The sequence below is a fragment of the Centruroides sculpturatus genome, unplaced genomic scaffold, assembly GCF_000671375.1.
Source record: "Centruroides sculpturatus isolate CEXI.00-Female unplaced genomic scaffold, Cexi_2.0 scaffold647, whole genome shotgun sequence".
Lineage (NCBI taxonomy): Eukaryota > Metazoa > Arthropoda > Arachnida > Scorpiones > Buthidae > Centruroides > Centruroides sculpturatus.
This window is the reverse complement of record NW_019385034.1, coordinates 421,549-436,445: the sequence shown is the minus strand read 5'-3', so window position 1 is coordinate 436,445 and position 14,897 is coordinate 421,549. Positions and strand designations below refer to the sequence as shown.

The 14,897-nt window shown below is 32.6% G+C and overlaps 1 protein-coding gene across 1 annotated transcript in view; it reads right to left on the bottom strand.

The window, feature by feature from the left end:
- Window positions 1–293: 293 nt before the first annotated feature.
- Window positions 294–14,897, bottom strand: part of LOC111633693 (histone deacetylase 1-like) — an 82,318-nt gene continuing 67,714 nt past the window's right edge. Inside the window, exons 8-13 of the mRNA XM_023378308.1 lie at window positions 11,266–11,515; window positions 11,090–11,198; window positions 10,952–11,010; window positions 6,222–6,458; window positions 6,103–6,151; window positions 294–384 (exon numbers count right to left, since the gene is read on the bottom strand). Of these exons, the coding sequence (XP_023234076.1) occupies window positions 333–384; window positions 6,103–6,151; window positions 6,222–6,458; window positions 10,952–11,010; window positions 11,090–11,198; window positions 11,266–11,515 (756 nt within the window). The 3' untranslated portion in view covers window positions 294–332. The remainder of the gene's footprint in view (window positions 385–6,102; window positions 6,152–6,221; window positions 6,459–10,951; window positions 11,011–11,089; window positions 11,199–11,265; window positions 11,516–14,897) is intronic.

Sequence of the window (14,897 nt, the reverse complement as noted above, 5' to 3'; positions counted from 1 at the left end):
TACAAATGCATTGAGACGGATGACAATGTTTTATATAAAAAGAGGGAATTTGCAAAGTTTCTTTTTACTCTATCTCCGCTCTCTGTATGTTATACTATTTTTAAATTATGTAGATGACGACGATGATGATAAACTTTGTCTTTTTTCCCAGAAAAAAATAATAATTTATTTGTTTCTGTGTGTTCTTCATTGTGATGATTTCTGGGGTGTCTTTTCAATCTGGAAATAAAAATCATTACCTTGGTATGACAATTATTACACTATATATATGGGATTTGCAATGCAGTAATTACCTATGCATTGTAAAACGAACATACTATAATGATCGGCTGTTAAATGCTTTTCTTGTCGCCATCTCCAACTTCATCTCTGTTATCTAAATTGCTAAATATATATGTAAAAATATAATTAGTTCTCTGGAAAAATGTGAGAGGATCTTCTGATAATACAATTGTATTCATCTGGCATCCACACAGGTTTGTTTACCAAAAGGATGTATACTTTAATAAATGCTTTGATTGGAGTTTTTGGTTATATATTTCCTTGTACTCCATTAATGTCTGACTTTTTCACATGGCTTTCAAAACAGAGTTTGAAAGGCATCTTAGATGCTATTAGTGAGGTTGAGGCCAAAGTTTTAAACGCAAAAACATGTACGTCGGACGTTCGGTGCCACTTTCCCGTAAGTCTAGAAGTTTGACAGTAGTGTTTGGAACATCGAGCATGATTCCACCATTATCAAACTTCTAGGCTTACAGGAAAGCAGTGCCAAACGTCCGACATACGCATTTTTGCATTTAAAACTTTGGCCTCAACCTCGCTACTATTGGTATTGCATTCAGACTACTAACCCCCCCGCTTAAAAGTGGAGGCCAGTAGTCCTAGTTCACTTTAATCTAAAAGATCCATTGTGCACCCCACAAGAGATTATATCAGAAATCTGATCTCTTAAAAAAAATGACAGCAGGAGACTCAACAAAGTGGAATCTAGATGACCAAGTCTATCTAAACAGAGATCTGTACTTATTAATCTTCATTGGACAGAAAAATTTACAAATGAGATGCAAACTCTCTTCTTCAAGAAGAGGGTTTCAGTCAGCACAGATGTTTGTGAAAGCAACCAAAGCCAGTCACAACACTGACCAAAAAGAAAACGTGAAAGATAGGAATCACGTTTTCTTTTTGAGTCTCAGTGTTACCCAGAGATAGACTAGGCAAAAGGTCTTTAACTCCTGGTTTAAAGTAGTCATCTCCACTGCTTAGGATGACTAGACATACTCTAATCTTTAATATGTTTTTTTAGAGACGTTAGAGAAACGAGCAAATATTTATTGTCACAATGCTGGGCTGTAATTTTTAATCATATTTTTAATTTATTTAAAATATGTTCTCTTCACATCAAATTAGTAGTGGCTTGTCCCTGTACATCATATTTTTCTTTTAACAATAGTGTCATACCAGTTGTCCATCTAAACATCTTTTGGGAGAAAATGTTTGAACTGATTGAAATAATGTGAGTTCAAGTGCTGTATTCTGGTTGCCAATTGGCTAATCATTTGTTTACGTCTAGAGAGATCATCGCGATTCTCTCGTTTGTCAGAGACGAGTGGATAGTTGTCTTTCACCTTGATTTTGTTATATCCAATATGGATAACTGGATGCTACTCACGCTGTACAATCATATTAGAGAACGTTCTCTATCTCGGGAAAGAATATTTCAAACGAGAAAATGCTTTTTCCAGTGCCTACTGGGAAACGCCACTGATTCTTTTTTTTTAAATTATTATCCTACATCAATTACTGAACTATAGAATATGATGTTAATCTTACTTAGTTAAAGAGAAATTAGATGGTAATATTTCGAAAAATATCTAACTTAAATAAAAACTTTAATAACCTAAGAGACAAATCGACATTATAATCTGTAAAAACAAAAAGCATGTAATTTCAACAAATGTATTTGAACACGTGATCTATGATTATGTACTCTGCATTTTCGAAAATTTTACAATTTCATTGGTTAAAATTCTATACCATGTTATGTGTGCAGATAACCCAAACATGTGTAATCAACCTATTAGAAACAGTGGAGATTCTGGTCACTTTTAGCGATCTCGTCACGATACTGAGAGACAAATTTCGTCTCTCGTTTTGATGTCATTCGTCATTGAAAGAAGAGACGAGCGACCAGAATACGGCACCTGGTTTGCACCAGAACTCACATTAGTATTCTTATATAGTTAATCTGGGCCTCCTGCACCCTAAACTTTCCATATCTGGTCTCAACTTTCATCTATTTAACACCATTCTTGAGATTAAGGAAGGACAGATGAACGGATGGGATGACAATGGGACTTTATAGTGGTAGGTCTACAATTTTTTAAAATTAAAGCCCAACTACTGAGGCTGGGTGTAGATCCTAGAAATGAATATTAAGGGCCAGTATATTGGTTCTTATATTGCCAGCGATAACCTGGAATCCACAAGAAAAAGACATTATTGGAAGTCAGTTAAATGAGGTACAAATAGTTTAAGCACACCTTCATTGTATGATCAGAAAGAGCAATGTTTTATCATTTTGTTTCTTTGACCCAGCATGGCATTTCACTTTGCAGTGGAAGGCAGAATTATGTCTTCAAGACATCTATTTAATCATCCTGGGGTGGAATGGGAAGGATCATGTATTTGTTGTTAAAACTTTTTTCAAAAATGGCAACTCGCAATGCTGTGATTGTTTCATGTATATTTCAGATCACATTGAAACAAAAGGATTCTCAGTAGGAAAAACATATTGTTAAGAATTAGTTTGTTTTTAAAAAGCCGCCAGTAGACTTTACATTATTCAAACGCTGCAGAATATCAGTATTGAGGTGGACCATTACAAATTCTCAGTACTGGAGATACTTGAAGATGCCATCTGTCATGCAAGTATGACAATACTATGGAAAATGACTAATCAAGCAATGTGAAACTTCAAAAGTGTGTAAGATGTGGTAGCAGGCATTTGAACAATATAAATTTTAAAACAGTACTTGGTTGAATAAACAAAACGATTAATGGTAAGCGTTGCTCTTTCTGATTGTAGAGTGAAAGTTTAAATAGTATCTACAAAGCCTTTTTTCATTTACCTTTCACAGGAAATTATTCAGCCAGACCCCATAAAACAATGTATGACGCATATTCCAAAATGCATCATATCCACTTTATTGAATACGAAAATTAAACTTTTAGAAACCAACATTAGAATGGATGTGATGTAATTTATTAGGCAATGGAATTATAATTTCAACAAAGAGTTGGGAAGATATGTCTTATCTTATAAACTTCAATATTTTGGAAAGTGTTCACCAGCCTTCTCCAAAACGATTTTCTGATATCAGCAAAATCTCTTGTCACTTCTGGTGCAAAAGGGGTTTTTGTTTACCTTTTTGAAGCAAATTTTATATTGAACTTTAAAATAAGTGCTGGAACATCGTTTGACTTTAAACACAAAGTTATGCATCTTTGCAATGGCTATAAACTTTCCATATCATGTTATCAGTTTTAATGTATTTTCCATTGGTTAAGAAGATAAGATGAGTTTTGGAATGACATGCCTTATATAACTAACAACAGACCTAGTTTTACTATTAAGACAATAAGTTTTAAGTCAAATAAAAAAACTTATTTTGCAATCTGTTTTAGAGTTTCGTCTATAAAGACCTTAGAAATAAAATCTTATGGAGAATTATCAAACAATCTTCTTGCAATTTGACATATTAACTTGAAATGCCAAATGCCAAATTACAAAGAGTTCTTTTAAATACTAACTGCAATCAAATTTAAGATAATGACAGACAACAGATACCATGTATTGCCTATTATAATAATGTCTCAAGATATCAAATTTTGAGAAATTTTACATTGCTACTTCAAAAGCTGGCAAACAATGTTAAGTTTTCTCGTGCCAGTTCCTCTCGGCAATTGTAATCCTTTCCTCTGGCATTGATAGTGAAAGACAGATTTAAAAATAAATTTTCCTCCACTGATGCACATGTTCTCCTATTTGGAAACTTTGAAGAAGTTTTTTTTTATGTTTTCATCTTAAAAAAACTCAAATCTCTTTAAAATCACAATTCGTATTTTAATAATTATTTCCAGATTTTTTTATCAACTTATGAATCGCAAGCACTTTTGCTTTACTCCTCTCAATGCTTGCACAAAAAAGATATCAAATGACTTTTATAAATTGATTGTTATTTATTTAATAAATCATTATAACAGCAAAAGCATACTTTGCATTAATACTCAGAGATGTTTATGCTAGAGGTGGGAAATTCAATTCTGCTTCTGGAACTGGAACTAATAGAATTGTTCAGATATTCTAGGCAGTACCAAAATGAAATCAATGAATAGAGAACATCATTCCTTTGTACATGGAAATGGAAATGAACAGAATCATATTACTCTCAAGTGTTTGCTAATAAAATATTGTTTTTAATTATTTCAATTTATATATGCATCATAATTATACATGGCAAATGTAAACACACACAACAGATAGACATACAACATTCTAAGCTTCTTGGTTGATTTGCACCAAATTTTTCATTCTTAATTTTTAGAATTGAAGAAAATATAGGCTGGACACTCCACTCTTCCCAATTTAATCGCCTTGATACTACATGATAAATATAACAGTAGGCTAAAATCAGCAAACTTTTAATATGGTCTTTGTATTAACATTTTCTTTTTTACTGTTTGTTTGGGAAATGCTGGACATATAAATTTTGTAACTAACTAGCAGATATTTTTCTTATTATTCAATATTCCTAAAAACTCATAAAACATTTTCATTTAGTTCAACTTCAAATCCAAATAGAGAGTTTACTGTTCTGTGAAAAACTACAGAATGAAGAATGAATTGGTAGTTCTGACTAGAGCAGTCTTGGTGATCAATGTAAAATAATTCCTTGTAGTTCCAAAACTACCCACTTCTAGTTTACATTTGGCATAACCTTTTGATTTGGATTAGAATTAGCGCTGATGCATCACACATTTCTAGTATGGTCTGTCATAAAAGTAATGAGACCAATTTTTAAAATGCATTGCTGCAAAAATGCCCCATGATAATCTAATGTTCAATTTTGGATGAGACAAGACCCATTACAAGTTGCTTTGACACAGCCCAAGAATTCTCAAAATGGCTAAAGTATGTTTGTCCGCCAGATTACAACAGATATGAAAGCAAATTTTGCACAAAACTTCACAAATGTGCAACTCGTCTCTTCTCCAAGTTGAAAAATCATCCTAAAGGATGCTTTTCTAAATCAAAGAATTGCAATCTTGGGACATTTGTACCAACAAACTTCACAGTGCTTCTGGGATGAAAGGTGTGATAGAGGTACATGTTTCATGTTTCCAAAGGAAATTGTTTTAACATGCAATTTCTACAATAAAATTCTCTTTACTATTATGTTGTTGACAGATTTTATATAACTGCAGCTTTATTCACTGTATCGTGTCTCATTCAATTCAATTAAAGAAAAATTAACAGATTGAACATTTCTACATTTTTCTGTATCTGTACTCTAATTAGGGAATGAATGATATGCAAAAATGATTCTTTTACTCTTTGGTATTGATGAATACTGATTTGTCAGTGAGGATGAGGAAACATTACAATACTCTCACAATTTATCACATGTATTAGACTTTGGAGTCCAGATCATATTTTCCATATGTCAAAATATGACATCTCTGTTGTAATTTAATCACTCTTCTATTTGCAATTATAGCTTTAAAAATTTTTGAATTATATGTGACAATCATCAGCACATGTAGATTCATATCAATTCTCCCAAATACAAAATACACTAATGCCCACTGTGGACAAAATCAACAAAGTATTTCTAAGCAAACACTGAAGGGCAATGAAAGAAGTATGCATCTTAAGCTACTCTTTTGCAATGTTGGAATCATCGTATAATATTTGATATTGTCTTCCAGTAACATACACAAAATTATAGATATTGTTGTTTCATGTTAAGTGAATATAAGATCATTTTCAGTCAAAATAATAATATGCTATGCAAAGTAAAATGAAAAAAAATTTCCACTTACCTTTTACTTTCAGTTTTATCAGTTACGTCGGTCTTTCGATCTTCTTTTTCTGAACAAAAACAAAGTCGGAAAAACAGTGAGTAAAAAACTTATATGTAAAAAAAAAATGAATAAAATACCCTTTGATTCGTCGTCTTTTCTTCCACCCTGTTTGTCCTTGTCACCCTCATCACCCTTCTGGCGTTTCTTCGGTCTGTGAGATCGGATGTCTCTCCTTCCGTCACCTTCGTCTTCACTGTCAGAAAATTCTTCTTCGCAGGCAATCCGTTTTTCTGATGCTCTGATGCTGATTCGTTCGTCAGGATCCTGCTTGTCTTCGTCTTCACTCTCTTGGTCAATTGCATCCTCGGGTATAGCTAAAAGTTATCACAATATTTTATAATTTCTCTCTCATATAAAGTTTCATAAATCAATCAAATTTGTAATCTTATATTAAAACATTAAACAAGTCATTGTTTCTTGATTCTAAACTCTTCTGTGCCAAAATATTTCTCTTCAATGAAAGATTAGTTTCAATTCCAATACAAAATAGATTTTTAGCTCTAACAAGGAAACCCAAAGGGTCTCCTTGTTAGAGCTAAAGTTCCTTGTTAGAGTTTACTTTTCAAAAATAATTTAATTGCAACAATTATAAATCTTTTTCATTCAACACATCCAATGTATTATTGTATAATTCTGTGCTTATCAGCATAGCATTTTCAGATAGTGTATCAGAAGATGTTGCAATTAAAATTATTTTCGGAAAGTAAACTCTCATAATACACTACTCCATCTTTTAGCCGCTGCTTCGATACATCACTGTATAAAGAGTTATCGTCAACAGTTTTTTCGTCACAACGTGAAGAACTTGCTTCTCTTGATGACATGTTTTTATTTATAAAATAATTGTTCAAAATAAATTTCACTGCACAAATATGTCTATTCATGTGGAAATTCAGAAACGAACTGAAAGAGTGAGTGAAAAAGAACTCCGATCACAGATCACCATTGGTGATAACAATTAGATGGGAAAGTAGGCACATAGGTGTCAAGAATGCACAGTTATTGTCAACAAAAGTAAAAATATTAGACTTGGAATAGTAGAAATTAAATTAAAATAAATAAATAATAAAAAAATACCAAAAAAATAATTTACTCATTCATTTATTTATAAATAAATAAATACATAATAAGTATCTATGAATAAAATAAAAAGGGAAAACAAAAAAGTATACACAAGAGAATCAAACCCGAGTACTGAAGCGTATGAGTCAGGAGCGTTACCACTCACACCAGAGGACACTCAAGCGGAAAAACATGTAACTTATATATATAAAGTGCGAAAAAAACTTAAATATAATCGAGAAAAAGAAACTTAGAGTGTTGCACTTTAGTATTTTACAGGTAGTACACTCGCATGGTGAACTACCTCTACACCAAAGATCATCAAAAGCCGTAGGGTCTCCTTGTAAGATAGCAATCATATCTAGTTAAACTCACCTTAAGTACAGACAAACCTAGACTTTACAGCAGTTAGGTTCCTGAGTGCATTCATAAATTGAAAATGTCCAAGTTAAAGCAATGTATTTTTTTTATGTATTCATTTATGTAATGTACTGTAGTCATTATCTATATATATAAAATTGCTTGTCCTGACTGACTCATTCACTGATTCATCATCGCCCAGAGCAAACCGCTGAACCTAAAGTGGTGAAATTTGGTACACAGTTAGGGTACGTCATGAAAACGCACACTAAGAAGGGATTTTTCGAAATTCCCCCGCGGGGGGAGAGGATTAAGGCTTAACCGGAAAAACGGCTTCTACTGTACTATTTTAGATGCGATTTTTTGTTTTTATCTGTGTTTTAGTAGGGTATGCCATGGTAATGCACACTAAGAAGGGATTTTTCGAAATTCCCCCGCGGGGGAGAGGGGGAGGATTAAGTCTTCATCGAGTACTTAAGTGTATTAAATTAATAACATTTCAGACATTGTTATAAATATTTTTATCTATTTCGATTTCAAAAATGTTCGAACCGTTTTAAAATCGAATTTGTTATTGTGTATCGGTTCAATTATAGAACGATTGTGAACGTTCCAGAAAATTGATCAAATTGAAAATTGTTTGTTTGATTCTCGGCAATTCTCATCATTCTCAGCGGTAGGTGTTATATAACAATTACTATGGTTGTTGAAATACTGAATATAAATGGGGTTTGCTTGCAAAACCTCCGCGGGCGAAGTCGCGGGTAACAGCTAGTAATCATATATAAGTGCACTGGATTGGGAAATTTGTATGCAACTAATGTAAATAAAACATTTGTATGTAAAATAGACTATACCTTATTTGCTAAATGAATAATGGCACTAATTCCTGTCTACTGTTTATAAAATATGTATGAACAGTAAATATAGTATGGTTTGTAATGTTGGCTTTTTCCATACATATCCATATTTGCTTGTATGCTAGCATAAACATTTGAAATGGATGAATTAACTTTTGAACTTTGTTTAAAATTAAGGTAATGTTTTTTGGGAAGATTCTAAAAAAAACACTTGTAGTCAGCTCTGTCTAACTTTGGTGAGAGATGCTTTTTCTGACACTCTTGTGTTCATCTAATTTTAACAGATTTCATTGTTAAAGGGCCAAGAATGTCTACCAGGTAGCTCAGCTACATCCTTAGTTCATTTTTAACTCCAGTTGCCATGCCTACTATGCATAACGTTGAAGAATTCAAAGATCACATTCCCAAAGTTATCAAATAACTGCAAACACAATTTATTGGAGAGTGGTTATTTTAATATCCTGTCATACAACTCTCATAATTTTAACACCATCCAAAATGGTGAAACCTTTCCAAAATTTTTTAAACACTTCTTCACTATCAGTGGCTGCAATTAATTTTGTTAATGTTCTTCATAAATGGTGAACTTAAAAGTTCAGCTATTTTGTTCCAATCTATTGGCTAGAACAGAGCCATGGTATTTGACAGAAGAACAATTACTAGATGAGATTAATCCTAATATGGAAGTTCTTGGATGATCAGGAGCATTGTTGACAATAAACAAAATTTTAAATTTGCTATCTGCAAAACGTTTTAATGGCAGGAATAAGTGGCATGTAAACTACTCTTCAAAGTAGGTTTCAGTGAGCTATGCCTTGGATTTGACTTCCAAATTACAGGAAGGCTACTTTTACTTTAATTTTCTGCAATCAAATTAAGGTCACAATGCATTTGCTCCTAACACAGGATAAGCATTTTTTGACACATCAAAGCCACATACTTCATTTCTAGAGAAGAAAATCCCCTTTCTGGAAGGTGTTTTCTTCCACTGTGGGACCATCTCATTCACATTAAAGGTTTGATGTTTGCCTTAATTAGCCCTCATGTATAATTTTTATCAGTTCAAATGGAAATGTTTCCAGCTACTATATCTGCACCTGCAACCTCTCCTTGCACTTTAATGTTGCAGGTTTCTTCTCTTACAGTTATCAAAACACCCTTTACTCACTCCAAATGCAGCATTTTTAGTTGTCTCACACCTTTTTAATTTTGAGATCATTGAAGAGGCTTTATGCTTTACTTTGAATTGCAACCTGGCTCAAAGCCACATTTCTTCCTATTTCATTGTCAATCCACACCATCAACAAATTTTCTATATCTGAAACTAAACTGTCTCTCCTAATTGGTGTAGTGGTAAATGGAATGGTACAATTAACTTCAATATAAAAAATAAAATTCTTGGTGTTTGCTGTTGAGCAAGGGCAGTCTAGTTTATAATCTACAGTATCTCTGACTGTTACATCTCTACAACTATTGATTCCCCTTTTAGTATTGTCAAATCTGCAAAATGTTATCAAAGACTGCTAGACAACAGCACATATAATTATGTATGCATTTGTTATGATGAAATAGCTATTAGTAAAGTTATATAGTTTATACTATAGTGGTAATGCCTTGCACAGGCAGTAGTATATGGAAAATATATGTAACTCAAAATCAAATACTGTAAACTTCAGATTATGCCTGTATTAGTAACAGTGTAAATTAAAATATAGCAGCACTTAGTCAAATATAATTTTATTACAAATTATTTATAACTTAATTCATTGGCCAAAAGTTCCAAAATATCAACTGCTACACAAATGCAAAGCTGACATAAAGGAAAGAACTAAAGTGCTTTGTGTAAATGTAATAAAATGGCATTGAGTTAGCAGAAGCAGAAATGTATAGTTGTTCAAGACAGAAATGAAAGAATTATCCTTCTATTAAGTTTTAAATAAGATAAATACAAATTACACAAGTATATAAACATATCAAAATTTTAAAATTCATAATCTTAAAAATAAAATTTTGATTTATACAGTGAATTCTTGCTAATCTGAACCAATTCTAATAAACATTCTGGCCAAAAGCAAAAAGAAATTTCGACACTTTTAAAAATTAACCTGCATTTGTCACTTTTTGACTCACTTTCTTTGTGTACGACCTTATAATCCAAATGACTTATACAATAATTAGTTAGGACTGGCAGGAGTACCTTTTATATATAAAAAACATTTAGAAAGATTAGAGCAGATTTTCTACAACATAAACATTACAACCAGTGCGAAGTCAATAATAATCTTTAAATCAGTTTTATGTGACTGTTATATTCATTGTTATTTAAAGTATAGTTTTCAAAAATAATGTCATTAAATATAACATTTCATCTTTATATTTTTATGAGATATAGTATTAAAATTTGCTTAATCTAATTCACAATGACTATCCTAATATTGTAATCAACAATGCATCAAAAGTTCTCATAAATTATTGTTAAAAATAATGAAACAGAAGGAAAATATTCAGCTTGACGAAACACTTACGTTGCATTTGTACCCCCGGAGCATGAGGAAGCATGCGGAGATTTTCAAATAACCGAGTTCTTCAAAATTAAAAAAGATTTCAAAATTACAATAAGTAATATAATTGAATAATGTTATCCAAAAAATAAAGGTACCTACCTAATTTTCTCTAAATATTCTGGTGTGTTTTGATTCGCCATATTTGAAGGACTGATGTGCAACTTGAAATCGGGTCCAAAATATTCAAAATAATCGTTATACGGTAATTCTAAAATTATACAGAAAATAATTTGGAATTGATTTAACAATTTAATTAAGTCACGTCAAAAAAATACCATTGGCAATATCCACTCCCAAGGCTACAGATGTTTCATGAGTCCAGCATCGAGCAACATTTCTAATAGTGTATCCTCCTCCTCCCAACAACAGAAGTGGCATTTGGTACTTTTTCACAAATTCCACACACTTTCCATGTCCTTTTAATGTGAGATTAAAGCAACCAAGTCTATCTCCGGACAGCGAGTCAGCACCGCATTGAAGAACCACAGCACTTGGCTGATACATCTCCATTACTTTGCATATTAGCTAAAAATATTAATTTAATAATTTTAAAATGCAATAAAAAAAATTGGAATTCTATAAATATATACTTATATTGAAAATGCTTTAATAAGATTAAAAAGTTCCGTTTACATAAATATAAAAAATAATATAATTTTATCATGATAAATAAATAATTTTCCATACAAAAATAAAATTTAGATTAATTTAAAAATATAGACATCCATCATATGTCACAGAAATACTATAAGCAAATAATAAAATACAGTAATACCTCAACTTACGCAAACCTGGAATTACGCGACTTTCAAATCTCGTCGACTCGTCTTTTGTTTCAGCACCACGCAACTCTTGATTACTCATTCCCCCCACACTATTGTTCAGCTTACATGTTAGGACGTGTCGTGCGGAATTGACGCATAGCTACAATTTATTTTGTGTTATTAATTTCTGTGTTTGTTATATCTACGGAGACTCGAGAAACTCTACTATGTCATCCAAACAAAATAGAACTGATTCTTCTGCATCAAACAAGAAAATAAAAACTTTATCTTTGGAAAGTAAAGTTAACATTATTAAAGACTTCGATACAAAAATAAAAATTTGTGAATTGGCAAAGAAGTTTGATCTACTGAAATCGATGGTCAGAACAATTATAAAAGGTAAAGAAAAAATTCTCAAAGCTGTGAAAAATGCTCAATCTTTAAATTCAAGCATCATTCGTAAATGTCACTGTATTATCGTTGAGATGGAAACAATGTTAAAATTATGGTGTGATAATCAAGTAAACGTGAAAAATTGTCCTGTTGATCAGAACACAGTGTGCTCTCAAGCTAAGCTGATTTTTGAAAGATTGAAAGAGAGGATGCTGGAGAAGTAGCTAAAGATGAAGAGTTTAAAGCTAGTAACGGTTGGTTCAGCCGATTCAAAAGTCGCTGTAATTGGCATAGCATTGCAGAAAGTAGAGATGTGGCAAATGCTGATAAAGAGACTGCATCTTACTATCCAGAGAAATTCAAAGCTATGATAGATGAAGGTGGCTATACCAGCCAAACCATATTCAACGTACACGAGACTGGCCTGTTCTGGAAGAAGATGCCTAAAAGAACTTTTATCGCGCGTGAAGAGAAACCTTTCCAGGTTTTAATGCCACCAAAGATTGGTTGACCGTGATGATTGGCACGAATGCAGCTGGTGATTGTAAGTTAAAACCTCTCTTAGTTTATTGCTCAGAAAATCCAAGAGCATTGAAAAATAAATCTAAAGCTGGCTTCTCTGTGATTTGAAAGTTGAATTGTAAAGCTTGGGTGACAGTTTCCCTTTTTGAGGACTGGTTTGGTCATCACTTCATACCTGAAGTCGAACGTTATTGCCAATCTAAACAAATTCCATTTAAAGTGATGCTAATAATCGAAAACGCACCTGGTCATCCCCCTGCAACTTTAAGTTTGACCCATGTGTGAAAGTTGTATTTTTACCACCAAATACAACCTGCTTGCTTCAACCGATGGATCAGGAAGTCATCAAAACATTCAAACGAGATGATCGTTTTCACATCTGCATGAAGCTATGAGACAAAACAATGAGCTCTCTGTTAAAGACTTTTGGAAATAATTCAATGTTTTAGATGCAGTGAGAATCATTGGACAATCTTGGAATGACATTTCACAAAACACTTTAAATGGCATCTGGAAAAAACTATGTCCTTTTTTTTCACCACTAAAACTCAGGCGAATCAGTGCCAGAGCCTGATGAAATTGGTAATTTGATTGAAGAAGTTATCGATCTTGCCAGGAAAATAAATTTAGAAATGGATAGTGATGATGTTCAAGAACTGCTGGATTCCAACAATCAGGAGCTGACAACTGATGAGCTTATAGAAATGCGTGAGCAAGAGCAAGACATTGAAGAACTTGATTCTTTAGACCCAGTTCAATCAGAAGATAGAATTACGGTTGGAAACTTGACAGAAGGCCTCAGTTCAATTGAAAACGGGTTATAAATTTCAGAAAATATAGACTCCAACAAAGAGTGCATTTCTTCTACAAAATGAGAAATGAAAAAATTATTAGCATGCTATGAGGAAATTTTGCAAGAGAAAACAAATCTTTGAGCCGTCAGACGAATTTGTTAGATTTTATGAAGCCATCTACATCAAAACAACTTTGGTTTACGATTTTAATAATATAATTTGTTATACATATGTATTATATAAGATTTTATTAAACATTTTTTTCTAAATTATTTTCTTTAGTTTCCGGCCCCAATTAAAAATAATTTTTATGTATTTATTTATATGCGAAATTATACCCAACTTATGTGGTTATTGCTTGGTCCCACCTATCGTGCAAGTTCGGGGTATTACTGTACCTATTACCTAAATTGTTCCAATTCCAAGTTAAATAATTAAAACAGATAACCAAAAGTTCCTCCATTACGAAGAACTGATTTGATTTTGTGCTTTCATTAACTTTGTTGAGATTCCAGAGCAAGCTCGTACTTCCTTATGACTTTAGACATTTAAGCACCATCTTCAATATAAATTTATGTGAATGATCAATAGCACCATAAAATACAGTTCCCACAGAATATAGATCTGTAACCCTCTATAAATTTAGAGAATTACAATTGTTTCAAAGACTAGCATTTGTTAAGAGGTAAAAGGATGCAAATTTAAAAACCTTTATTACTGTTAAAAATACAGTCGACCCCCCCTATAATTACGATCCCTATAATTACGATTCCTATAAAACTACGAAAAAATATACGTATTTTGGAAATGTTGAGTCGGATTAGTGTAGAATCGATTAATTTTATGGAAGAAAACCTTTCAATCAGCCGTAGTCCGTAAACTTGACACGTGTCGGGCTGTGATTGGAACGACTTGTAAGAAATCGGATTCCTAATAAATTGGAACATATCTATATCTTATAGGGGGGGGTCGACTGTATTCAATTATCCGAACCTTTACTTAATCTCTAGTATGCATTTTCCTGGGACTTTAACCAATGTAATAATAATAATAATAAGTATATTCCACAGACAGTATTGGAAAACAACACACACAAACTGTACTACGACAGAGCCATAATCACAGATAAAACAATTTACCACAACAGACCAGACATCACACTCATTGACAAACACAGTAAAATCACATACATTATAGACATAGCCATTCCAAACACTCACAATGTACAAAACACATGCACTGAAAAAATTAGCGAGTACACAGAACTTCCCAGGAAATAAGGCATCTGTGGAGGATGGATAGGGTAGTTATTGTACCTGTTGTTCTCTCCTGTACAGGTGTGATACCACACACACTACACAAAAGCCTGGAAACATTAGAATTGAATAGAAATACATACATCACACTACAGAAGGCCACTATATTGAATACATG